Source organism: Sciurus carolinensis, chromosome 1 (genome assembly GCF_902686445.1).
Source record: "Sciurus carolinensis chromosome 1, mSciCar1.2, whole genome shotgun sequence".
In the NCBI taxonomy this organism is placed as follows: domain Eukaryota; kingdom Metazoa; phylum Chordata; class Mammalia; order Rodentia; family Sciuridae; genus Sciurus; species Sciurus carolinensis.
In genome coordinates, this window is record NC_062213.1 from 87328716 (window position 1) to 87356601 (window position 27886).

Below are 27886 nucleotides of genomic sequence, written 5' to 3' on the forward strand. Positions count from 1 at the left end.
CCAGCTCTCCCCAGCATCACCAATCTTCCCCAGCTGTTTGAGTCAGGACTGTGTGTCCAGGAAATTTAACTACCCAGAATTCAAACTTCTTGATACAGCCATCCTCACCTTCCATATTTGGCAGCTGTGGACTCTGACCATTGACTGGAAGCTGTGATGTCCTCATCAGGAATGTGACCTCCTGACATGCCCAGAGGATACCTGCATATAGCTGGACCAAGAGAAATCAAAGAAAAGGAGAGAGGACATGCTTTTATTTTTATTTCAAGAGCTCCTCAGAAAGACTGTAACTGATTATTAACATGGAATAAAAAGAAATTAAATCCTCCTCAATTCCTCTATGACCCCAGTTTGACCACCCTGACTACCAGACTTTTCTTTATAGCCCTGAATCTAAATACCACTTTGACTTTCAACATTTGATCCTAAGCCAAATTTATCTTTTAGTCCAAACTCTATTAAGTGATGTAATATGATGTAATGCACTAATTTATTCCTTTATTTAGTAATAACCTCACTGACCCACCCCTATTTCCTTATTAGTAGATGTGCATTTCTAATCAATTTCCCAATAGTAGTGATCTTTCACTACTTATGAAATCATCAGGTACCCTGAAATTCATAACATTCTTTTTTGTCCAGGTAGCCAGTTGCATGAAACATGAAGCAAACTTACAAACTCTCCTAAGAAGGGATTGAATGTGTATTTTTGGCCAACATTAGCATCATGTTTGACCCCTGACTAAAAATAATAATCTCTGGGGATGGCCTTCTACTTTAACCCAAGCTATAGTAACAGACACCAGATTTACACTCCTGTATGAAAGAACCAGAAAGGACCAACTAACTATAGGGGAAACTGGCTTTCAGATAATATTACATCAGGTAACAATAGATAGCAATCTCGGAGGGATGGGAAACAAAGATGAGCCCTGGAACTGAGCAACTTACTTCCCTGAGAGTATCCAGCTACCATACAATGAGTGTGAAGTCAGAAAGAGCCTACAGAATTCCCTGAGTTCAAGAGATAAAAATAAGGGTCCAGAGAGTTCAAAAGAACTGAGGTTCTCAGGATATAGTACTTCCAGGTAAGATACCTAATTAAATCTGAATTTCAAATAGAAAGTGATTTTAAAGTTTATGCCCCATACAATAATAATAACAATAAAAATCACCAGGTATGTAAATAAGCAGCAAAATAGAACTCATTATGAGACGGGAGGAAAGCAATAATTTAAAAAATTCAGAACTTATTCCTTTCAAAAATTCCAATGGTATTTTTATAGAAATTTAAAAATCCTAAGATTCATATGAAAACATAAAAGAACTTAAGTAATCAAAGCAATATTGGAACAGAAGAACAAAACTGGAGGTATCACTTTCTAAGTTTTCAAAATATATTGCAAAGTCACAGTATTACAACAGTATTGTTCTCAAATAAAAACAGATATATTGACCAACAAAACAGAAGAGGGATACCAGAAATAAACTCACACATGTAAGGTCAATCAATGTTCAACAAGAGTGTCAAACAGGGAAAGAAGAATTTTGCCATTCTGGGAAAATTGTATACCCATATGCAAAAGAATGAAATTGGACCCTTGTCTTAAATACAAAAATCAACTCAACTGGATGAAAAACCCAGTGCAAAACCAAAACTAAAACTTATAATGAAAACTTGTCATGTAAGAAAACATGACAGTGATTTAGATAATAATTTCTTAAGCAAAACACCAAAAGCACAAGGTACAAAAACAAAAATATGCAAACCACATCAAACTAAACAACACTGCACAGCAAACAATGAACAAAGTGAAAAGGCAAGCTTTGGAATTTGTCAGAATAGCTAATATCAACACAAATAAATGAAAATAAGTTTTTGTTGAGGATATGGAAAAATGAAACCCATGTACACTGTTTCAGGGAATGAAAATGGTGTAGCCGCTATGGAAAACATAATTTATTGAGATTCTTCAGTAAATTAAAAACAAAACTATATGACCCACCAATTCCCCTTTAGAATATATATCAATCAGGGTTCTCCAGAGAAATAGAACCAAAGAATACACAAAAACACAGGAATATATATAAATATAATAATTCTCTTCAGTTAATAAGTAGGTATATATATATATATATATATGTATATATATATATGTATATATATATAAGTAGGTACCTACTTATTATCTGAAGAGAATTATTATATTGACTTGCACTTTCAGAAACCAAATAGTCCTACAATGGCCATCTGCAGACTGGAGAGACAGAAAAACCAGTAGCTGCTCAGCCTAAAAAAGTCAAAAGCCTCAGAGCAAGAAAGACCAATGATGCAGATGCAGCCCCAGCCTGAGACTGAAAGCCTGAAATTCCCACAGAGTCCCTGGTGCAAGTTTATGTTCAAAGACTGAATAACCTGGAGTCTGATGTCAAAAGTTGGTGGCAGTGTAAAAATTCACCTGCTCAGGAAGGGTGGGATAAAATCAAGTGCTACTTTCCCCCATCTTCTGCTTTTTCCATTCCATTTGGGCCCTCAGCCTATTAGATGGTGCTGTCCACATTCAGGGTGCACTTTCCCCACTTAGTTCACTGATCCACATGCCAGTCTTCATTGGACACACCCTCACAGACACACCCAGAAGTATGCTTTTCCAGTTTTCTAGGTGTTCCTAAATCCAATCAAGTTGACAATCACAATTAGCCATCACAAGTTAACATAGCCAAAAGAATCAAAAGTAAGATCTTGAAGAGCTACCTCCAGTTCCATATTCATTGCAGCATTATTCATAATGACCAAAAACTGAGTATACATTGACAGAGAATGGAAAAAGAAAATGCTGAATGTACACACAATAGAATATTATATAGTCTTTAAAATGACAGAAATATTATCATTTGCAACAACATAGATGAACCTGGAGGACCTTATGCTAAATGAAATAAGCCAGTTAGAGAAGGACAAATATTGTATTCAGTGGAAACTAAATATTATGTATCTAAAAATGTCAAAGAACCAATAAAAAATAAATAAAAATTTAAAAGATGAATAAATTCTAGAGATCTGCTGTATAACATGCCTATAGTGAACAATACTGTATGCTACACTTAAAAATTGTGAAGAAAGCAATCTCATATTAAGGGTTCTTGCCACAATAATAATTTTTTTTAAAAAACTGACTGAATTTTCCACCATAGTTACTTCACTAGCTTCAACTAGTGCCAGTCCTGCGATTCAACACTAAAACAGAATGTACTGTTGACACATGCTATAATATAGATGGATTTCAAAATAATAATGCTGAGTGAAAGAGTGAGACAAAAAGGTACATATTGTATACTTCCATTCATATATAATTCTAGAGATGAAAAACAGGTCATCTGCTTACAGTGATAGAAAGCAGATCAATGGTTTCCTGGGAGAGGGAGGAGTGACCAGAAGAATACGAAAGGGACACTAAGAAACTTTTTAGTGGTGATAGATATGGTCATTTTCTTGATTATGGTAATGATTTCATAGGTTTATACATATATCAAAATGGATGATATTGTGCATTTTGAATATGTACAGCTTGTATATCAATTACATTTCAATAAATCTATTTTTAAAATAATATTTGGGGCAACATAATATATTGAGATTTTTGACTTGTGAATTTTTCACTTCCCTTTTCAAAACAGGATACCAGGTCTTTGTGTTTTTCTTCACCCCATGGAGGTTTAAGTTTACAGGACAGAAATAAATATCATCATGATAAAAGGTTTCCAGGAAAACTTGCCCTCATCAAACTTGTAAAGTTAGATTGAGGTGACAGGGGAAAGGTGAGACTTTCCCCAGGCTTGGAAGGGGGCAGAAGTAAGCAAATCACAGTACTAACACATACCATGCCTCATTTCCTGAAAGTGTCCTAGAGAGGTAGTAAAATATTGAAGGAAAAGGATTTCATGTGAACTCAGCACAAAAACAGCATAACTACTGTTCTTAAGAAACATCATGATCTTAGAAAATGAGGCCATCCACTGCAACACTGGTGAACTGAAGGCAAGGGATCCCTCTGCCTGTATCAAACACAGTAAAACTCCAGGTGTCTTATCTAACCCTAGGAAAGGGAACGATGGTTTTGGGTCACTGTTTGACTAATACTTCTAGATGCTGTGGTTGAGAAAAACCTTATGCAAGCAGCTTAGTCAAGAAAAATATAAATAAAGGTCATATGCCCAACTATAACACTTCTATATTCACTATTCACTACATTTTCCAAGTTGGACTTGCATCAAGAAATGAACATGGAAATCTGGTGTAACATCACTTATTCTCATCAAAGTGATGAGAAACTGAGTTGGTAGATTCCATAAATACCTATTTTACTTGAAACTTAAGTGAAAATCTGAACTGTTTGCAATGAAGCAATAACCTCAAATTCCAAACCGAGAAATGAAATGAAATTGAAGGGAAGAGTAAATGGGGGGGGGGCACAAAATGGGGAGGACAAGGTTAACAATGAGTCAGGTCACTATACATTTCAGAAATGAATAGCCCTCTCTTCTGCTCTGTTCTTCCACATTTCTTCTGATTACTCATGTTGTTGGTTGTTCTAAGTCTTCTACTTGTCACTGGGGAACTTGATGAGCAAGAAGAGCCCTCAGGAGGACTTGAACCTACTAGGCTCCATGTCCCAGTCTAATTCACCAGAACACTTGCATTGGCATTTAGGACCTACACCCTGCTACTAATAAAGTAGAACTTTTTTTCCCCTTTGCCACTGTCCCCTGGGTGTACATCTCTGTCAGAGACCTCCTGGGGCCACTTCTGACTATTCCTGTTTCCTCTGGCTTTAATCCATGTCATAGTGTCCCAAATTGCCATCTTGATTCTGAAAATAGAGTTCTTAACAATTTGCAAAGTACTTTCCTATTGCTTACTTTACAATACTAGTATGTGGCAGGCAGAGCACACACAATATATTATTCCCAAAACATATAAGAGGAAACCAACGGAAGGCCCACAACTATTAAGTAAAAGGATTTAACTTGGGTCACATTTATGTGTTCAAATTCTAAGATGGACCAATGCACCAGAATGTACCCTCTACTTTAACCAAAAGAGTGACCTGCTGCAAGCTGATTCTTCCAGAGTGCCAGGCCACTGAGAGAAGCACTGCAGATTAGTTAGAGAGTTGATCCCCTGCAACTTCTCTCTCTTCTGAAACCAAAGTTTTATTTGTGAAACCAGTCCTATCTCCATATCCACCCCCAGCATGATACATATACTTGCTTGCTTATTGGTTTCCAAATCCATGACTTATTTTAATTCCCATATGTATTGATTCATTCAACAAATTGTCAAACACTGTGGGGATACAGCAGTGAATAAAACAAAGTGTGTTTTATCATAACGTACACATCCAAGGGTAGGAAGACAAACAGTAAGCAAATAAATATATAAGAGAAGACAGCAAGGGAATGGGTGCTCATTCTACAAAGATTCAAGGAAGTCCTCCTAGATGCGACTTTGAGAAGAGCCTGGAGTGAAGGAAAACAAACGAGTCAAGTGACTTTCAGAGTTGGGGATGTTTAATGCAAAGGGAACAGAAAGTACAAATAAATGTATGATTGAGGAAAAAGCATGCTTGTTAAGGTGGGTTAAGGTACAGCAAGGTAAATGGCCATTTCACCCCAAGTTGATATGCTACCTAACATTATCATACTTTCATCCTTTTGCAATGTGATAAACTAAAGCAAGCATATTTAAAGAAGGATAATAATGATTCCAATACACGCCGCCTTTTTCTATTTTCTGGCAATGTTTGGATCTCTGCTCTAACATTAGCTACACCCTGCTTCATAATATAATTATTTGTGTGAAAGTCCTTTCCTCCTATAGATCCCTCCTTGGTGGGAGGACTATATCTTATTTATTTTTATTCCTCAGTGTACATATAGGGAGAAAATAGATATTCAAATATATTTGTGAAAAATAGGTAGGCCTCAGAGATAAAGATATAAGACAAGTAAGAATAAAATTGAGTAAAATATAGAGTTCTTTCAACCTCAACCCCCCAGTTTCTTCCCTTCATTCAACTTCATTATTCCAAACTCTTGAGTCCATCCTTGACTTCTTTCATATTCCATAATCATCAACTAGGTAGACAAAGAATTCTTTTGACTACACTAGAAGTATTTCCATATCCCACCCACTTCTTCCCACATTTATTTTATTTTCATTCTAAGCCAATTCACTATCTTCTTTCACCAGGAATAGTATAATTATCTCCTGACCAATCTCCCTTTGTCCACTTTTCCTTACGTATCTTAAAATGTAAGTCAGATCATGAAACACTTCTGTTCCAAGCCCCCTAGTAACTGCATATCTGACTCATAATAAGATTCAAATTCCTTGCTGGTCTCCAAGGCCCTGTATAACTTGCCCCCTTGGCTATCTTTGATCTTGTTCCCACCCCACTTGTACCATGTTCCCCATAAATCACACTGGACTTGATGTTCCTCAATCACAATAGTACGTTTCTTCGTTAGTAATTTGCATTTGCTGTTTAAAGTATTTAATTCAGGAACACAGAAGTCTTCATGGGGTCAAGGGAAGAGAAGTAGAATACCACATGTTCTGTTTTTTCATGTTAATATCTCCAAAGTCTGGTTACATCTTATAAGCAAATAGAAAGAGAGGAGAGAGACAGAGATCCCACAGATACTCTGCCATTTGGTGTCAGAAGAGTACCAATTCCCTTCCTGAAGTCTCTCTGCTCTCCTTATCATGATTACATTTCACTTATTATTAGAGCTCTGATCCTCACTTATGCCTCTTAATTTAATTGCAGGGATTTTTTTTCTTTCTTAGAGGAAAATATAGTAATAATGTATCTTAGAGTCAGCAGCTTATTGAATTTGATGAAATACAGTGGTAACAGCATCCATTTAGAAGCATTCAAATATGTGAGGTAATATTAGCATTTTCTCATTCAATATTTCATGTTTCCCATGAGTTTCCATTCTACAGGCAAAAATTTAAATAAGGCTATTCACTGAGTAAATACTAAGTCATCTTGGAATCTGCCTTGATCCACTAAGCTACGCAACCTCTGAAAATCACAACTTCAAATCCACTTCTGGCTCTATGACTTAACCAGAGAGGACCTGGAACCTGGACAAGCTCCATGCCCTCTTTGTGTCCAAGTTTCCTCAGTTGGAAAGCTAGGGACTGGTTTAGACTTGTTGTAAGGCAGTGGAACCTGAAAACCAGTCCATGGAACAGTTGCTTTAGCATTGCCTAGAGAGGTTTCAGAATACACATTTGAGAGTCCCTCTTAGAGATTTAGCTTTGGAATATCCGAATCTTAGTCCAGAAACCTGCATGTTTGTAAAACTACCCAGTTATTCTGCTATATTCTCAGGCTGGGGAACCACTGCTCCCAGATTCTATCCTGCCTGAACACAAAATGATTCTCTGGAGCCAGAGTAATCTAACCTCCAAAATTTCCTTAGGTTTCCATTCCTGGCCATCATGAATCTTTAGACTCTGGACCTCTACTTCTCAGGACATGTGAAGTAAACCAGAAATGTGGAAGGAGGATTGCACAGGGTGAGTCATGATATTATTGCAAATAATCCTACCAAGTCACTGCTCACCCGTTGGAACAGCAACCAAGAAGTTTAAACAGAGCAACTGCTGCTGCAGCTGCCTCTGTGACATATTTCAATTGGATTCTATTTCCTGAGATCCTTTTTATTTTGTGTCCTAACTGAACCCACCTAGGAAATTTCCATTTAACAGATGAGGAAATTAAAATAAGAGAGATTTGAAGTATATGTAATAGAGAGAAAGAAAGTGGAGAGACAGAGAGATGCTACATAGGATACTCTGCTGCTGGTGTCAGGGGAGTGCCAATTTTCTCCCTGAAAGTTCTTTTATCTCCTTATCATGCTTTCATTTATCTTATTGCTGGAGCTGTGATCCTCAAAGGGCAGTATCACCTGGGAATTTACTAGATATGCAAATTCTCAGTCCCCAGCCTAATCTCTTTGGTCAGAAACCTAAACTCTGGTGCCCAGCCTGGTTTAAAAGCTCTACTTAAGCCAGACCTACAGATGACTCTGATGTCATGCTGAATTTTAAGACTTAAAGAAACCAGAGAATGAGCCAGATGCTGTGTGCACACCTTTAATCTTAGCAACTCAGGAGGCTGAAGCAGGAGAATCACAAGTTCAAGGCCAGGCTTAGCAACTTAATGAGATCCTATCTCAATATTTAAAATAAATAAATAAATAACTGGGGATGTAGCTCAGTGATAAATGTAAAGAACCCCTTGGCTTAATCCCCAGCACAGGAGGAAAAAAAAAAAACAGGGAATGAAATCAGGCTTCAGTTCTCCACATAAAGAAATGTTAAGTGCATTAGTCCCTCTCTTACTCATCCCAACCAGTCCTTTCTTCATGGAAGAGTTTAAATCAACTATGCATAAACAGCAGAATGATAGTGACATTGATAAACAACTTTTCCAGAGACAGCATAGATGGCCTCTAACCTCTGCTTGAAGACCAATATAGAACATACAGAAAAAGCATTCAGGAATGATAGAACACACCAGAAGGCAAACAAAGGGTGAGAAGTTGGTATGATTTGGTCTCCCCAAACTTGTGTGTTAGAAACTGAATTCCCAAATTCATATGTTAGTGGTATTTAAAGGTGAGGCCTTTGGGAAATGGTTAAGATTGGGTAGGTCATGAGGGTGGGATCCTCCATGATGACATTAGTGGGTTTTATAAGAGGAGGAAGAGAGACCTGAACATCCTTACCCTGTCTCACCACATGATGCCCTCTGCCACATCATGCTGTAACAAGAAGGTCCCCCCAGATGCCGATTTCATGCTTTTAGACCTCCCAGCCTCCAGAGCGGTAAGAAATAAATTTTTTCTTATAAGTTACCCAATCTGTGGCATTCAGAGATAGCAACAGAAAACACACTAAGTCAGAAATAAACTGGTCCTTTGAGAATCATCCAGTCCATTAAGAAGTCCAAAAAATTCTATTTACTGCAAATTTCTTGAGTCTAGCTATTTTTCACCTTCTCCCTTTCCATGCAGCATCAACATCCAACAATTCACAGCTGGACTAGCTAGCTCTTTACCCTGCTTTTGTTCTATTGTCCCTTCTATTAGCACCCAAGTGAACTTCCTAAACTTCATTCTGACATGAATCTTCTAACAGTTTTCTACAATTCTTAAGAAAATATGGCCCATGAGATCTGCAGAGTCAGGTCCCAGTCTGCTCTATGGCCTTATTTCAATTCTTTAAATGCATAAAGTACTTACAGCCTCAAGGCCTCTTTGTGTCTTATGCTCCCTTTACCAGGAACATTCTTCCTTTCACTCTACCTGCTTACTCCAATGCATCCTCCAGCTCAGCCTATCACTCCCTCAGAGAATTCCCCCCAAATACCCAGCTAATTTAGGAATCTCTGGTATATGCTCTTACACACACTGCTTTTCCTTTATACCTACTTTCACATTTCTCATATAAATAATTATTTTGTTTAATTTTGATCTTCCAACTAAATAGTGTGCATTAGGAGGACAGAAATCATGTCTATCTATTATATTCCCATTATCTAATAAAGTGTCTGAAATTAACTAGTGTTCAATAAATATCTATTGAAAAATTTTAATAAGAGTTTTCTGTTGTTCATTCTGACAGGGATTAAAAACAAAGTCTGGAAATTTATTCAAGGTTACCTTTGACTAATGATGTTTAACCAGGCAGCAAATGTATAAGTCTTCCTTATAAGTTTGAGTCATCACATATCTTATTGCAATTGATCTGTTGGTGCATTTAGTTAACGAGTGTGTTTATTTAAGACTTGTTCACATATTTATTTAGTCAGCAAGTTTTTCTATATATTAGATATTATTCTAAATATAAAGTAGCGAAAAAGATACATAAAATGACTGATCTTTTCTTATATAGGAGACAAACAAAAGACAATAGATTTTCAATAATCTAGTAGATACACCTCAATTGTCTATTTGACATAGTTATTACTAGCTATTACTATTTCAGTTAGTCTAACAAAGTTACAAAAATATAGTGTCAGGATAAAAGTGATGGGAGGGTCTTTTAAGAAATCCCCTTCATCATAGATTTTCTTATTTTACTTGTGCTTGTGTAGCTCCTTATTGGAATTGTAAGCAATATTGAGCACAGTAATCATGTCAGATTATTCCTTTACCCCCTGAGCACTTCCCAACACACAGCACTAATTAGATGTTCAACATAGACTTTGCAAATAGATAACTACCAAAAAAAAAGGAGAGAGATGCGTAGATGGATGGAAGGATGAAGGCAAGGATGAATGTATGGAGAAGGAACTTCATATATCAAACTCTAATGGCAGGTGCTATAATCAATTCATTCCTCTGCCCAGATCTCTCCAGCACATAGTCATCTGAAGTGTTCAGCACGTATTAAGAAGCAGCCTGTTCAGCTGAATTTCAAAAGCATCACCCTTCCAAATCAGAGTCAATGTATATCACAGAGGGCACTGTCTTTTTCCAATTCACAACCACCTCCAGAGAGTAATGAGCAGCAGAGCTATTTTTTCAGGAGCTTTGGGGGCATTTGCATGGGAGTAAAAGAGTTATAGCACAAATATTAATCAGTGGTTACTGGATAACTACTACCAAGGTGTACTGAGGAGGGATTCCCCAGGCTTTGGTTAGAAGAGACACAGATGACTAGAGAAATGGGGACTGGAAGGAATCTTGTTCTATGCTAAGAGTAAGCCTCTGGGTCACAAGTGCTACAGCAGTCTTCCTTTATCGACAGGGAATATGCTCTAAGACACTCAGTGGACATCTGAAACCACAGGTAGTACCAAACCCTATAAAGTTTTTTCTATATATACATACCTATGGTAAATTTATAAATTAGGCACAGTAAGTGATAAAAAGCAACAATTAATATTAAAATGAAAGAATTATAACAATATTCTCTAATAAAAGTTCTGTGAATGTAGTTTCCCTATTTCTCTCTCTCTCTTTCTCTCTAAATATCTTATTGTACTGAACTCATCCTTCCTGTGATAATGTGAGATGACACAATGCTTACATAATGAGATGAAGTGAGACCAATGACATAGGCACTAGGAGGGACAGAGTGGCAGGGCATGAGATTTCATGATCTAATCACATACAATTTAAAACTTATGAATTGTTTATACCTGAAATTTTCCATTTAACATTTTTAGACTATGGTTTACCATAGGTAACTGAAACCACTGAAATCAAAACCCTGGAGAAGGGGGAACTGCTATATAAACCACTTGGACAGTGGGAGTTAGGCTGGAAGTCTAAAAGTTGGGATCAAGGAATATACAGATGAAGACAGGGAATTCAGAAATAAAAACCAGTGAAGCAGAAATAGTCATATTAGAAAATAGGCAGAGCTCCTTGATTAATCAGTATTCCCAGGGGCCTCACAGAAAGGGCACAGGAAAATGGACAAGCTGATCTTGGATGGCCTTTATCATCTTACTGAGTCTTTGGAACCAGGCGAAATCCAACGTGGCATGTCCCAGCAATACCAGTGTGGTTTTCCCATTGAAAATGTCTATTTTGGGTAAACTCTGTAGAAGGGAGTTCATTTACTAGTGAAGACTCAGAATTGCCAAGTTGGCCCAAGTCCTAAATGTCAGGTCCCTTCTCTTTCCCCTGAATCCCTGTCTTATTCATTAGATCCCATAAATCTGTCCTTTTTATATTAAGAAATGTAAAAGAAGCATGAAAAATGGGAATTGCAGGGTAAGCAGGAGACCCTGTAGCAAAAAAGTACCTCCCGATTTTGCCTGCTGAGTTGTCTTGGTGGTTTCCTGATGCTTCCGCTACCCACCAAAACAGAGAAGTCAGTTGACTTTTGCAGTTTCCCAGAGTGGAAAACTACCAGTATCAGCTGCAGCAGGCCTGGCTGAAAGCTTCATCCATCCCAAGCTCCAGTAGGGCCTGGCCGGCAGTCTGAGGAGAAGCAGCTGCCACCAGTCCCCAGCTTCCCAAGAATTATTTTTCATACTATCCTGCCAAGGTTGAGAGACTGAAAGGGCTTCTTGTTCCATGATGTTTACCATCTCAATAGTAGCTGCAGGCCACAGGCTCCCTGTCAATGAGTATCCTATATACGGTTTCCAGGAAAACACAGCCTGAACATAGAGATCTGGCCCCTGGCCCTCTCTGAGCACACACAGCTGACTCGGGGGAAGGTACTGGGGTCATCTGGGGGCCTAAGCAAGTTGATGGCTGCAATCACAAAACTTTAGATCCAGGAAGGGAACTTAAAATCCCAACCTCTCCAATGACTCTATATTAAATATCAGAACTTCTAAGACCCAGAAAGGTGAACTGATTTGCTCAAGGACACACAGATGCCCACGTAACCATCACTGAAATTTGATTTCTTGATTCCTTGTTCCTCCTTCTTCAACCCCAGGCTACCATAATCAAGTTCTTCCAATTCCAAAAAGGAACAAAGTAGTCACCTGGTAGAAGCTATCTCCTGGGTCCTTGCTCCCTGCAATCTCCACATTCAAATTGATTCACTAGGCAGATAAATACCTAATGGGATCCTGCAAGGTCCAAGAAAGTTTATTTAGTCTACAGGGCCATTATTTAGGTACAGTGGATCTATTTCACCCTATTTCAAGTTGAAATTCCTACTAGAAATAGTCCTTTAGAATTTCAATATTTCTATAAGCCCAGAATACTTCCAGAAACAAACTATAGAGCTCCAGGAATAAAGGCCTCAACTGCAGTGGACTTCAAGGTACTGAGGTACAGATCAGAGAAGACATTTTTCTTCCTGGTGAAGTGGGTCAGTGAAGACACTACAGTAAAATAGTATAATCTTTTGACCAACAAAGAGGTAAGTCAAAGAGAAAGTGGGTAGCCATGGAGGTTATGAATTGACAGGAAAAGTGGGTATTGTTTGGAATCATGACTCAGCTACTTCCAAATTATGGGACCCTGAGACTAAAGTTACCAAAACTCTGTGAATTTCAATGTCTTCTTCAATAATCCTGACAAGCAGAGTTGTTGTAGAGATTTTATATAATATACACAAATATCGAAAAGGTCTTTATGGGATTTAATAGGACTTAATAAATGATACCTAGAAGAAGGAGGAAAGGGGATTATTTATGTTTAATATTACATTCATTCTTTCTTAAGCAATTCAGAAATTTTCTAACCTTAGAAAAGTTACTCAAGTGTACTTTCAGTTGAATCATAATAATGGTACTTGTTTATAGGATGCTATAAGAAATAGAGTTAATATGTGTCAATAATTTAGAGCAGTAATGTTTAATAAAGATTAGGTATTATTAATTTATTCATACTATGATTCATGCTAATATAAGATTGGAGCCAGCTTCCTACACTGCATAAGGTAAAATGATCTAAGTAAATAAGTGGAGAAATATATGTTAAGGAGAAAGAGAATAGGAAAAGCAAAATAATCTATAGCTAAGGTTAGTACCCAGAATATATTATTTAGGCCTACACTCTTGGCTGGTGATAGGCTTTAAATTTGGCTCTGAGCTTGCTAGAAGTCAATTTTAAAAGTGAAACACAATTATTTAACATGATCACAGTGAAAACAAAGTAAAAGTTAATTTTTTATTTCTGTTGTTAGGTAGGTTAGAGTAATTTTCTGTGCTCCCCCAAGAATAACTGGAAAAACTAGATAAAATTTATAGATCATCTGCACTGTTGAAGCAATGGGAATGGAGAGACTAAGATCTCAGAGAAGGGAGGATGTCAGAGGAGTGAGAGAATTTCTGCGGTCACTTGCAGCCATTTGCCAGTTTGGAGCAGGAGCAAGAGACTGATTCTGGGCATGGCACTTACTAGTAAAGGACAGAATCAGCAGGGCTTTTGAGGGAGAGCTGGGATTCATCAAGAACACAGCATTTTCTCACTAAGCAAATGTGCTAAATGTTGGGGCTGTGTGGATCAGGAATGTAAAACCCTAAGGAAGAAACCCTCTGAAAATTTAAGCTGAGTTTTTGGTCTGATCACATAAAGAGTTAAAACCTTGCCAGGGTGAGAAAACACACAGGATTTTTTTTAAAAACTCAGAGCCAAGAGCAAAGATGTTCTGCTCTGGCAAGAATGAGCAGATTCAACTGTTTCAACTGTTGGCCAATCTAGTTGGGTGCATATTCTTTTACAAAAGCCAAAAATCCAAGGACATTCTCCAAGAAAAGACCACCCCAGCTTCATAGGGAAGAGGGCCAAGCAAGTTTTTCACCTATAGGCTGGGTGTTTTAGTAGCTATAAATAAAGAATAATGTGCAAAAATGTACACAAATATGTATAAATCCCTTAATCTTGGCATTTCAAGGGAGAAATCAGATTCAATCTTTCGGATACTGCAACACATATTCAAGAGTTAAGTTCTAACAATGAAGTATACCTTCTATCTACAAGCATTATTAACTGAACAAATGTTTCATCCTTGTAAGAGAAATTAAGGATTAGTTTTATTGAATCAAGAAACACACCAGTAACCAAAGATATGCCATTCTATCATTATTAACCTTTTGGTACACTTACCTACCAATAATAGATTTTCTTATCTTTCTTATTAGCAAGCTCCTCAATGAGAAAATCTATCACTGAGACAGGGGCAAAGGACAGGTAGTCAGCCTAGATAGTATATGATCAGGTCAGAAAAATGAGAACTGATTATCAAAGGAAAGGAAATGGGTTGCTAACACCTCCATCTCTTCCCCAGGCTCAACTGGTAGCTAACACCTGGGTGAGGGGGGGGGGATCACACTTTCAAACACAAGGGATTACCCCTGGGGCTGCTCTTCCCTGCCTTTGGAAATTTAGGATAGAAAGAGGAGATGGAGATGGGGAGAGAAAGTCTGAAACCTAGAAGAGGGCAAGATACACCCACTTCCATGGGCTCCCAGCTCTGGGCCCCTACTTCTCTCCAGAGAAGTCTGCTATCTCTGCTCTGTCTCTTTATTAAATAACACTTGCTTTCCACATTTGCCTCAGCATTTCTCAGGTGTTTACTCTTCAATAACAGGGGAACAAGGAAACAATCCTGATTTCCAGGACCAGTATCATTATCAATGGGTGTGGTGTTGCACCCCTGTAACACCAGCAACTTGGGGGATTAAAGCAAGAGGATTGCAAGTTTGAGATGAGCATGGGCAACTTAGTGAGACCCTGTCTCAAAATTAAAAAAAAAAAAATTCAAAAGGCTAGGTATATAGCTCAGAGGCAGAGCACCCCTGGGTTCAATTCCAAGTACCACCAAAAACAAAACAAAACAAAACAAAAAACCTTAAATGTTATCTAACCTATTAAAAGTCACCAAATAAATTAAAAATATAGTTTTCCCAAGGTGTATGTACTTGCTCTCAATAGCCAGTGCTCCTCCCATGCCAGGATGAATCATTTCTTAAGTTAGCAATGCTAAGTTAACATAGAAGGTTTGCTTCATTGTTAGTACCTTTATCACAAGTTACAACATTTGGAAGATGAAATCTGAATTCCTATCTTGACATGCCAAGAATAAGATATATACATAAAATATAAGCACTTTTTCTTTTATTTACAACCATCAAAATATATTGTCTTTAGACTAAAGCAGGGAGAACTTAGGCATTTAGGACTAGACACAGAGACCTCACTCTTCCCTGCAACCAGAGTTTCTCTTCCCCTGCAAGGAGATGGGCTCTTCCAGGCCTCAGACATCAGAAGGTTGGATCCCGGTGCTGCACTTTGGTAGTTATAGTTCAGGGACCTCAAGCTCATCACTCTCCTGATAGTACTGAGTTCACTTAGTACTCCTATTATTTAAAGGGATAACATTCCTATGACTTCTTTTTCAGCTTCCCAGGATCAAGTCTCACACAGCATAATTTTTTTCCTCTTCCTTTTACTTTTCTTCCTCCTTCTCCTCTTCTTCTTGCAGAAAAAGCCAGAGAAGCCTAGAGTTCCTGGACTTCTTTGCTTCCCTCCCTCTCCTCATTCCTCAAAAAAATTTACCAATCACCTATATAAACCAGGCCCTGCGATAGGTAGCTGTCATGAGTACATAACAGATCATCACCACAGCAAATAAGATAGAAGCCAAGGTCATAAATATCTCTGAATCAGAGATGAAGAAAAGTTGCATATTTTTAACAACTCATCACCTTACACTTAAGCATAAAAAAAAACTCAAAATATTTTTACTATCTTAATTTGAGTTTTACTTTACTATATATGTATCCAAACCAACAAATATTCTGGGAGACCTCTCTTGCTATATGCATGCTCTTCTGAGACCTGCTAGCTAAAACCAAAGAGTTAAGTCAACAATCACACTGTTGTCCCAAGGGGTATGGGGAACCACTGTAATGGATATTCTCAGCCTGAACTCAGGACCCTACATCCCCTTGGAGTTAGGATGGCCAGAGTCCAGGGCTGTTAGAAGTCATTCCCCACAGGTAACTGGAATCTCTCTTGTAGACCACAGGGGACCAGAATGATTAGCAGTAACTCTTTCTTTCTTCTCTTTCCTCCCCCCATCATCTGTTTGTTAGAATCTATTGTTTTGCCGTGTTTGGGTTATTTCAATTTCCCTCTTTTCCCAAAGTAACAAATTGCAACTCAATATTTGCATATAACTTTCCAAAACCCTTTCACATACATTTGTCACATTCACCTTTGTCTCATTTGCAACACCACTTCTCCCCCATGGTAATCCTGCAAAGTACAGGAAGTAGAGCTATTATTTCCATTTTGTAAGTGAGTGCTATGGTTTGGATTTGGTGTATCCCTGAGGGGATCCGCGTGTTGGGAATTTGGTGTCCAGTGTATGAATAGGGAAACTGATGGAATCTTTAAGAAGTGGGGCCTAGCAGGAGGGCCACAGGTCATTGAGAACACTGCCCTGAGAAAGAAGCCAAGTAATTCTCATAGACCCCATAGAAGTTGGTTGTTATAAAAGCCTGAACCAAGCCCACCCAGCTCTCTGGTTTCCTGGTCACTTGCTCCCCACATGCTTCTACATTAACACCCACCATGATGTGACACAGCTGAGAGGGCCCTCATTAGAATTGAACCATGGCAGCCTCCATGCCCTTGAACCTCCATGACTGTGGGTAAAACAAATCTCTTTTTTTCATGAAGTTAGCCTATCTCAGGTATTTCACTATAATAGCAAATAGCTGATTAATATAGTAAGGTACAGAGATTTACCTAAAATCATAAAAGCTAGGTAGTGACAGAGCTGAAACTAGAATCTCAAATTCTTGATTTCTATTATCATGGTCTATTCACAATACCATCTGTCATCACACCCTGCTATCAGCACACAGTGTCCATACTGTCCATAGTGGGACTCCAATTGTTGAGAAGAACCATCAAGTGAGGAAACAATGTGGATGGAGGGCCCATGGAAATTTATTGCCGATCTAAACCTAGTTCTGGTTCCAGGATACATTGAAATATAAAAGCAAAAGAAATACGCATCCTGGGGAGGAGGACATGACATAGCATTTTGTTATCACTGAGTATAGACAAGCCTTTGCTCATAAAGTATTTGGCACATGCTGAGAATTCCAAAATTAGGTGTCTCCTATTTTTTGTGCCACCCTAACCCCACCTTTGCTCTCATGATCCCTCATTGACAATCATCCCTGTCCTTGTTTTATTTTTTTTTTTTTCCATTTGTGCCCACGAGCCTTTTTCTTAAACTCAAATGCTTTCCCTTACTCTTTTTGCCTGCCCTGGCAAATTTATTCAACTCTTACTCACTGTCTTACCTCAGTATTTCAACTAGCAGGAAATTTTACCTATTGGTTAGCACATAAACATAAATATACTGTATATCTTGATCTTACAGTATTCAAGGCCCTAGAGTTCTTTCAGCTATTAGAAAAGTTATTGGTAAGCAGGAATATGAAACAGCAGTGAAGCATGGTCCTAAATGCTTCAGTGCTTGGTCTCCATGATAAAACCAGGCACTGGCTGCCTATATGTTTCTGCTAACATTGTTGTTCCTCTTGTAGACTATTGGCCTTTCCACATGGAAGGCCTGAGCTCAGAATAAGCTAGGGATCTAGGCCTCACAGTATTAAATGCCAAGGTAGAAGCAAAGTTTTAAAATATAAACAGGGAATTCAGCTGGCTACTTTGATGGAAAGATGTGTTCATTCAACAAATGCACTGCAATCCTTTCATCCTAAAGTTGTAAGACACAAGACACATCCTAAAGTTGTAAGAAAAATCTGCTCTGGAGGATAAGAATAGAGTTTTAAAGTATAGTGTAAATAATTAATTTGGAATATAGAAGACTGTAGAATAGGGGAAAGGCTATTGAAATTAGTATCATCAAAACACAATATAAATTAAGAAAAAAAACAGAAGAATCAGTGTTTATTAATCACACTCATGTGTTTAATGCTATATTAGGTACTTCATATATATTCTCTTAGTCTTGATAACAACCTTTAAGGTGATTAGTGATAGATGATAATGATAGACTGAGGTTCAGAAAAGCTAAAGATTTGTCCAAGCTCACCCATTTAGTAGGTGACAGAGGTTAGATCCAAAGTTAGGTCTGGTAATATTATTTCTAAACATGTTTCTTCCCTTTATTTTATCTCTATGAATCTCATTTTCCTCATTTGTAGAAGATTAGATTAAGTCAAATCCAATCATTCTAAGCTTTTTCTGGAACTGATCACAGAATTCTTTGAATATTCAATAATATAGAACTTCAGAAAATTGACTTTTGCCTCCAAATGTTAAATTTGGGATACAATTTCAGGGAATTCACAGGCCCTAACACCCATGCACAGCTGATTCATGACTCTGAGGTTCCTCTTCACTGACATTCTGTGAGTCTCAACATACACAGGAGTCAGTACAACATAGAGGTCAAGAGCTGGAGCTGGATGAATCCCAGTTCTGTCACTTTGCTTCATCTTTAACCTTGAGTGAGTTATCTAATGTTCATGGAACTCAATTCCTCCTCATTCCTCCTCTATAAAACTGGAATAATAATATTACCTATTCACAAGATTATTATGAAGATTAAATTTATTGACATCCCTTACAATGGCACCAGGAATATATTCAATGTGCATTGAATATCAGTTGGTGCTTTCCTTTAAGTTTTGCATTCTCTTTTTCCCTATTTGGCATAGTTAAGGGATCTCAAGAGGCAGTTGAGTTTCTGTTTCCCCAGAGAAAGATCCTCTTACTAGCAGGAAGAACACCAGAGGCCACCCTCAGGTCAGACTCCACAAACAAACATGCAAACAAGAAGAGCCTATCTGAGCAGCATCTAGCATTGCTCACTTAAGAGAAATTGAACCAACAGATAATTGAACACTGCCTTCTTATCTACCAGGGCCCTGCTCAAAACATCACACACACACACACACACACACACACACACACACACACACCCCTCAGGCCTGGTTTCAGAAACCTGAAACCAGTTCCACTTTCTTATTAACAAATGAAGCCATTTAAGGCTTCAGCACATCTCTGGGGACATAAATTATGCTGACCCAGAGAAACAAGAATGATTTTCCAATTTGGAAATGTGTGGAGATTAAATAACATGTATCAGAACTGATGGACGACAAGGGTTGGGGATAAAGAGTCAACTTGGTGCAGAAGGGCACCAGAGTATCCCCAGTGCTTTGGTTTCTTTGCAAGGGTGAGTTGTTCCTGAAGGATTTCTAGCTTCAATGTTCCTGAGCACAATAATAAGATCAAGGTTTCTGGTATGACTTTTATATATTTCTGTTAGACTTACTCTATTTTTTTTTTTTTTAATCTCAGGTTGTTCCTCAATCTTAATTACCTGTCACCTCTATTAATGGACATTGGAAGTTGCAGAAAGGAAACCGTGAGGCTACACTGATATACAGGATTTTTAGAGAAAGGTCATTTATTTATTCAAATCATTCCCCAAGGGGCCTGGTGGTATGATAGAATGAACCTGGGACTGGAAGACAGGTAGCCTGCATTCTTGTCCCCCACATTACCATTAGATAATTGTGCAATCATGGACAAATCACTCATATACTTTGACTCCCATTTTTCCCATCTGTAAAATGACAGAGAAAAATTTACATGTCTCTAAGGTTCATTCCAATATAAGTTGTCTAGGGTTCTAGTTGCCCATATGCTAAAAACTCACTGGAGTGGGGGATTGATGATAGAAAGAACAAAAAGCACAGTGGTGAACATGTTTGATGTGGAATTTGTCACCAGGAGAACAGCTCCACCTCGGTTCTCAAACCCTAAATATCTTTACCACTTTTCAGTTTAGAAACATTTTGAACACAGAGTATATGGGTGAGGGACAGGACTCCCACCCCAAACTCTGAACTGGTAGCAAGTTGCCTGCTTCCAGGGAGGGGAAAATATGGTATGAAATCGGCATCCAAGTACTACCCTGCTCTGGCTCTGTGCCATGGATCCCAAATGTAAATGTCTGGTTTCCCTATTGGAAAGAAAAGGTGTTTCTTTCCCAAGCACAAGTAGTTGTCACAGGCCAAGTTAGGAGAGGGAAGCCAATTGTCTCTGTGCTCTTTACACAAAGCCGCTCTCTACTTGGCTGGCTGGGTTCATGCAATTTCAGCGCTTTGGACTTGATTTTTAGGATAATCAAGTACTTCTACTCATTCTTCTGCCTAGAACATAATGAGCAGGGGGTCCTTTTAGCCATTGATACTCCCTGGAGGTTTTATACTTCCTGGAGGAAGAAGTCCTTGATAGCTAGACAAATAACTTCTAATAGCCCAGTATATTCTTGTACCCGATTGTTGAGACTAAAGACTTTTCCTTTCCTCTAGATTAAATTATGACCTGGAGTTGGGTGGCTTCAAGCACTATGAAGTTCCTAAAGCTTATGGGACAAGGTTTCTGTACCCAGTCTGTCTTTAGGAGGCATCTTAGTGCGTAAACCAAAAAAATATTTATCAGTAATCTCCTATGTGCTTAGCCTCAAGGGTAAGATTCTCCTGAAGTTCCAACTCCAGATCCTGAGCCTCGGAAGTAACAGAAAGAAGGTTGGGGATAAGTGACCCTTCTTACAAAGAACAGCCATGCAAGTTTGGGGCCTATTCTTCTAAGCCTGAAGCCCATCAAATCTTCCATTATGGGCAGGAAAGTTCCCATACCATAAAATCATAATGATTTTGTGATACAAAAAGTCTCATAAAGTACATAACCCAAATTCATTTCACTATAGGGGAAAGATTAAGGAGGTATGAGGAGACATATGACTTGCTCAGTGTCACACATGCCAGAATTATAATTAGAGTTGTTACCCAAAATAAATAAGCCAAATATATTTTTTCTAAGTGAACTTCAAATCATTCATCAGTATCTTCTATTTGTAGAAATGAGTTTTTAGAAATTGTTGGTATACTTGTTTGATATGGATGTTAGTAGATAAAAAATACTCTTGAATTATGATTCTGACTTAAGAAACTGCCTCAAATCATTCCTAACTTCCCTCATTGGATTGACAATTTATTAGGTTTAAATTCCTGATGCTCTGCTGAAGCTGCAGGATAACTGACACACTGTTCACTGAACTGTGTAAACATATCTGCATGTCAGAATTTACCACATAGAATGTCATAGCCTATACTGTAGCCCCAGGAAATGCCACTAGTACTGCTTGCCTCATAAACAGCTTTCCAAAGCTCAGCTGCTTTAAAGCAATGAGCCAACAGTTCCACTGCCTTTGTGCCTTGATTGTCTTTATCACACAACCACTTCTCTGCAGCCTCTGTGGGATGACATCTGTATGAGACTTACCATCCCAAATAACAGAGAAGCACTCTAAATATTAATAAGACTAGTCACTCTCATGGTGTCTGTTGATTTTTCTAGATCTATATTTTGATATAGTTAATGTCTTTACTGCCAAAAAATCAGGCTATTCTCCAATTCCATCCATTTCTGTGCAAATACCATAAAATTATTCTTCTTTATGGCTGAATAATATTCCATTGTGTATATATACCACAGTTTCTTTATCCATTCATCTGTTGAAGGGCATCTAGGTTGGTTCTACAACCTAGCTATTGTGAATAAATGCAGTCTATAAAAAAAATTAAAAATAAAAACAAAAATTCATGCTAATACTGAAAGTCCATTGACCAAAATTCATTATGAAATCTTCAACAAGGAGCTTAATCTAATAGGTTTTTTTTTTAATATTATCTACTAGATTTAATGTTTAGTGCAGTTACAAATTGCCACCCATATTTCGTATTTGATAATAAATTAAAATTTATTTAATATTTTAAGGACTGACTGGTTGTATATTAGATTTATTGATAACTCTGGTCTCCTGATTTACGCTCCATCTGTTTACCATGTGGCCAACCTGTGGGAAAAATCTAACTGGCCAAAAATTTATTCATCTTTCAATCTTCAACTATCTTTCAGTACTTTTTATCTTTCAGTAGACACCAGCAAGAATTCCTGAGAAGTCAACCTTAAAACAATCCATCTATTATATACCTACTCTATATTCAGTAGTGTGAAAAGCACACAACTCCACGAGCCCCAAGCTTCATTACCCTTTAACGCATGCCTCAAATTCTTCTCTGACTTACTTTAGTAAAATAGAAAAAAGTGGCTGAAATCAGTTTTTCAATATGTTCCATGTTTCCATAAAGATCTTGGTAAATGGGCTGGGGAGATAGCTCAGTTGGTAAAGTGCTTGCCTTGCAAGCACAGGGCACTGGGTTCGATCCCCAGCACCGCAAAAGATCTTGGTAAATCAAGACCTCTATTTCTTTTTTCCCTAGCAGAAAGAGCAAACAGAAATACCTGACACAAGAAATGGTTGGGAGGGAATTAAGATGACTGTTTTCTGTCTTGAAACAGCCCATTTTCTGCTCCAAGACTAGAGTATGTATTCTAAAACAGAAGACTGGTTTCCTTGGCTTATTCATTTAAATGATTCATGGCATACCAGTCTCCATGAGCATGCCTAGTACCAAAACATCCTACATTCTATGCTCTCACAACTCTCTTCCTTGGAACTCAGAGCAGGGTGAATATAATAGGAGGCAACCAAATCTCAACAAATGGGTGAGCAGAATTCAGAGCCAAAAAAAATGAAAGAATGGTGTCCAACTTCAGATTTTGGATACACCAACTGGGTTTATTTCAAAAAAATACAAGGAACAAGATTTATTCAATCAATAATTCTCTGATTTTAAAGATTTTTAAAATCATATTTCTTATTGAGTGCATAAAGAATATCCCATGTAAATTCTATGCTCAAGGACTTCTGTGAGGAGAGGAAAGCAAGCATTTTCACAAATGTACCCTTATGCTATGCAAGGGACAAAATGAAAGTCCCCTCAAGAATTTAAATACAGCTACATCAAACGTATGAGCTTTATATAATATTGTGGGATGGTAAATTGGTTAAAACATTTTGGAAAACTCTTTGGCATTGTGTAAGGTAGTATAGCACATGCTACATATGACCCAGAAATTTCACTTCTAGATAAAACCCCAAGAAAATTGAGTGTATGTCTCTATCACAAATTCTACATGAATAATGTTAGAAGCTTTGTTCATAATGGGCCTAAATTATAAACTATCCAAATTCCCATCTACAATAGATTGGCTAAATGAAGTATTCAAACAAAGAAATATTATACAACGATGAGGATGAGCAGTTCAACGACAGCATGCAAACATAGGGTGAATATAGAAAACAAAATGTTTAGTAAAAGAAGACGGTATATTTTTGCATTATATGGTTCCATTTACATAAAGCACAAAATAGGTAAAACTAATCTATGTTGCTAGAAAGCAAGATAAGGTTAATCTTCGGGTCAGGATTGAGGGGAGAAAAGACTGGAAGAGGGCTTTGAAGTTGCTAATAAAGTTATGTTTCTTGATCTGGGTACTAATTAGCTGAGTGTGTTTGGTGTGTGAAATTTATCCAATTGAACACTTAAGCTACATATACTTTTCCATTTATATTTGTGGAAGAATGACAATAAATGACTCTCATTTTTCACCCATCCCAATGACCAGTCCTTTTACTAAACACATATTTTGTGCTCTCCCATGACTCTGGGGATGACCATGTGACTTATTTTGGCCAATGAGGTCTCAACAAAAGTGCTTTAAGCCATAGCTTGAAAAAATTCTTGCACATTCCTGCTTGTTATTTTGCTGTGCAAATTCCGTGAAAACATCTAAGCTAGGGTGCTGCAGGATGAAGCAGATTTCAGCCAAGTTGCCTCCAGTCATTAGAGCTAAAGCCATCCTAAATGAGCCAATCAGCCAAATGGCCTCTAGGTGTGCATGTGAACCATGAACAAGCACAGAACATTCCAACCAAGCCCAGCATAAACAATCAAACAAGTTCATGAGCAAAATAAGTGCTTGTTTTAAGACACTGAACTATAGATAGGTTGCTAAATAGCACTATTGTATAGTAGACATATGATACAAAAATATACTTCAGGTCAAAGTTTTAAAATATGTGTAATACATAACACACACAAATGAAATTTATCTTAAAAGATTCCTCATACATATCTATTTTGAGGATGATCACATCCTATAAGAAAAGGAGCCTGCCTGAGATCCCACAGGACCAGCATAGCAGGACATCTAAGTAAAATCTAAGCCAGAGACAGACAGAAACAACAGATAAGCCAACTTGCACAAGTTCCCCAGGGCATCTAAAAATTCACTTCTTCTGTTTTTCCTAGAAGATGCAGAAGCATATGGTTGCCTTTTCAACCTCCCATTTTTCACAAATGCACTTACTACACCCTACTGTATATATCAAAACTGTCTCAGCATTCAAAATGTTATATTATGGAAAGAGAAAGTGTATTATTTTCTGTCCTTATTTGTCCATGTTTCATCAGGGAAATAAATACAATAACCCTTTTGACTCCCTTGATAGGGCTTTTCCCAAGATGAACATTAATGGGCTTGACCATTCAACTGGAATTCCAGCTATAGCTGGGCAGTGGCTATGTTACCTGGATTAACCTGAGCTTTTGCAGAACTCAAGATAGGCAGCAGCAGGAGCAGCACCAAAGGCATTCTGGGAACCAGGATCATCTCAGAAGGTGGTGTTGGTACTGCAGCAAAGAAACAGAAAGAGAAGGAAAAGGAGAAAAATGAGTGAACATAATTATCACAGCTAATTTTGTGATTTTGCAATGTCTATTTCTATATCTAGAACTTCAAATTATAGACTTGGGAGTTGAATGGTACATTCAGTAATTACTTAATATAAGAATTTTCAAACTCTGTATAATACACTTAGGGAGTTAAAATTGGCAAAGCTCTGGTCAAGTGACAACATTTTACTAAGTGCTAAAAATAAAATAAAACATATCCAGTATAAGTGATGTTTTCATAACTTCAATGTTGATTCCAACATTAAACAAAGAAAAAGCATTAAATAATTTTCATGTGTTTTCCTTTCAAAATGTGTAAGTTCTGTATTTATCCTGATTCATTAGTTCTGAAATGTTAACTGGGACTATATTTTTCTAGTTTCCTCAGAATGATCATGTAATAGTGGATTAGATATGGAGATATCAGTACAAATAGGTTTAAAGAGATACAGATAGTTACATATGAAAATATTTATAGATATTTGTATATACAGAGGTTAATGTACATACATATATTCCTTGCTCTATTAGCTGAGAGGAGCTAAAGTAAACACCATTCTAGTAATGAGCATCCAGGAACAATAAGCAAATCTAATGCTCAAATCTTGGTTTCTGATACCATTATCCAATAAAAAGAATCAGTGTTCCCTGGAAAAATGGCTACTGCTAGAACTTGGGCAGGGATTACACAAGATGAACATAGAATATCTTTTAATGCCAGAAATTAAGAGAGTACACACACATACACACACACACACACACACACACTCAAATGATGGAGGTATTTCAAAGAGACACAAAAGCCAAATAAAAGATTTCCCAGTAGCTAAAGTTGGAATAATTGAGCAACAAAATAAAATAATATTGAATTATAACCCAAAGGATAAAATAAATATCCAGGAGTTCAGGGTGATGTAAATAAATGATTAAATAAACAAATGTGGGAGAATAGACCATTTCCCATGCAAAAGAATTCCAAATAATTTATATAGCTAATCTACTTTTAAGGAGGTAGAGCATAGCTGCCTCTTCCCCTTTGGGTGTAAGATGCAGATAGTAACTTTCTTCCAAAGCGTGCAAGGTGGGAAAAAAGAATAACTTTTCAGTGGATAAATCTAACAAACATACTTCAAGCTAGGTATTCAGAGTTAATATCAACAATGATAAGTCATATTGATAATATGTATTCTTAATACAAGTTGACAAGAATGGCACTTTACTCTCTGTTCTTCCTCCCTAAAGACCATTACAAGAGTCTATGCATGAGAAAAACATCAGACAAATTCCAAATGAGGGACATTCTACAAAATTCCTGATAAGTAATCCTTAAAACTGCCAAGGTCATCAAAAGCAAGAAAGTCTGAGAAACTTTTACAGCTAAGGGAGCCTAAGGAGACAAGATGATTAAATATAATGTAATGCAGTATTACATCCATTCTGGATGGAATCCCAGAACAGAAAAAAAAAATATTAGGAAAAACTGAGGAATCAGAATAAGTTATGAACATTAGTCAACAATAATGTATCAACATCAAGTCACTCATTTTGACAAATGTACAATACTACTGTAAGATGTTAATGATAGGGAAAGCTGAATGTGGGGTATGCAGGAATTCTGTGTACTATAACTGTTCTGGAATAGAAGGTTTATTTTTTAAAAATTTTCTCCCCTAAGTAACATTGATAGTCAACCAAACATTGGATTCACTGTTAGAAATAGAAGGCACAACAAAATCATAAAGTTTTAAGAAATCCCTTTAAACTGAACTGATCAGGGAAAATTTCATGGAGAAATCAGTAACTGATCAGGTTCTTGAAGCATAGGCTAGATTATAATGGATAAACAATGGAGATTGAGTAAATAAGAGGATGGCATAGATAAGGATAAGGTATGTTTTTAGCCTATAGAATCTTTCTATGATGATTTCTAAAATATATATATATAATGCTAACCCCCCCAACAGTGTAAAATAAAAACAAATTTTAAAAGTCAGATATTCAAATGGTTTTGTCTGAGAAAGACGGTGCCAAAGCAAACCAGATTCAGAAGATGAATGTGGCCCTGTGGTATGGGGCAGGGAGTGAGTAGTCCACAGATCACAAAGGGTAATAAACAGGGTTTCATTTCATTGATTTGGATTACTCAGTGTGCCTTGCCACTTCCAACAGCAGGGATGCCATTTTTAGAAATGATTCCCCAAATATGCCCAGAAAAGAAAATGCATAGGCAGATCTTAGAGACATTAATCTTGGCTATAGTCTAACACTAGCTCATGACCATGATATAGGATGTCCTTCCATGAAGTCCTGAGCTCATGTAAGCTGCCATTTAGTGCCTTAGCTAACCATCCTCTTCTGGCAGTCTTTTGCAGAAGAGTCCTACAATTCTCTACAAGTAAGTAAATCAAAACATTAAGAAGGTATGTGTAAAGAAAACAAAATTGAGTGATGTGATAGAAAGTGAATGAGAGTTATTCCAAGGTGGCTAGCAAAGGTGTCTCTGGGTATGTGACTGGCTCAGTAGTAGTTAAGCAGAACAGTGAAGAGAATGGGTAACCCAGAAAGACTTTATGAGTAAATGAGAATTTATTATAGAATAAAAGGGACAATTAAAATCAGTGAAGTTTCAGAGTATTCACTAGCCTTTTTAAAGGCAATTGTACACAAAAATGGAGTCC

At 37.4% G+C, this 27886-nt stretch overlaps 1 protein-coding gene across 9 annotated transcripts in view; it reads right to left on the reverse strand.

Annotated features, from left to right (window-relative positions):
• Ddr2 (discoidin domain receptor tyrosine kinase 2) overlaps positions 1 to 27886 on the reverse strand; it is a 162194-nt gene that overhangs the window by 35605 nt on the left and 98703 nt on the right. For all 9 annotated transcript variants that reach the window (XM_047564239.1, XM_047564249.1, XM_047564266.1 and 6 more), the window contains 2 exons: positions 25065 to 25166; positions 109 to 211 (listed from right to left, as the gene is read on the reverse strand). In XM_047564239.1, the coding sequence (XP_047420195.1) occupies positions 109 to 211; positions 25065 to 25146 (185 nt within the window). In that variant the 5' untranslated portion in view covers positions 25147 to 25166. The remainder of the gene's footprint in view (positions 1 to 108; positions 212 to 25064; positions 25167 to 27886) is intronic.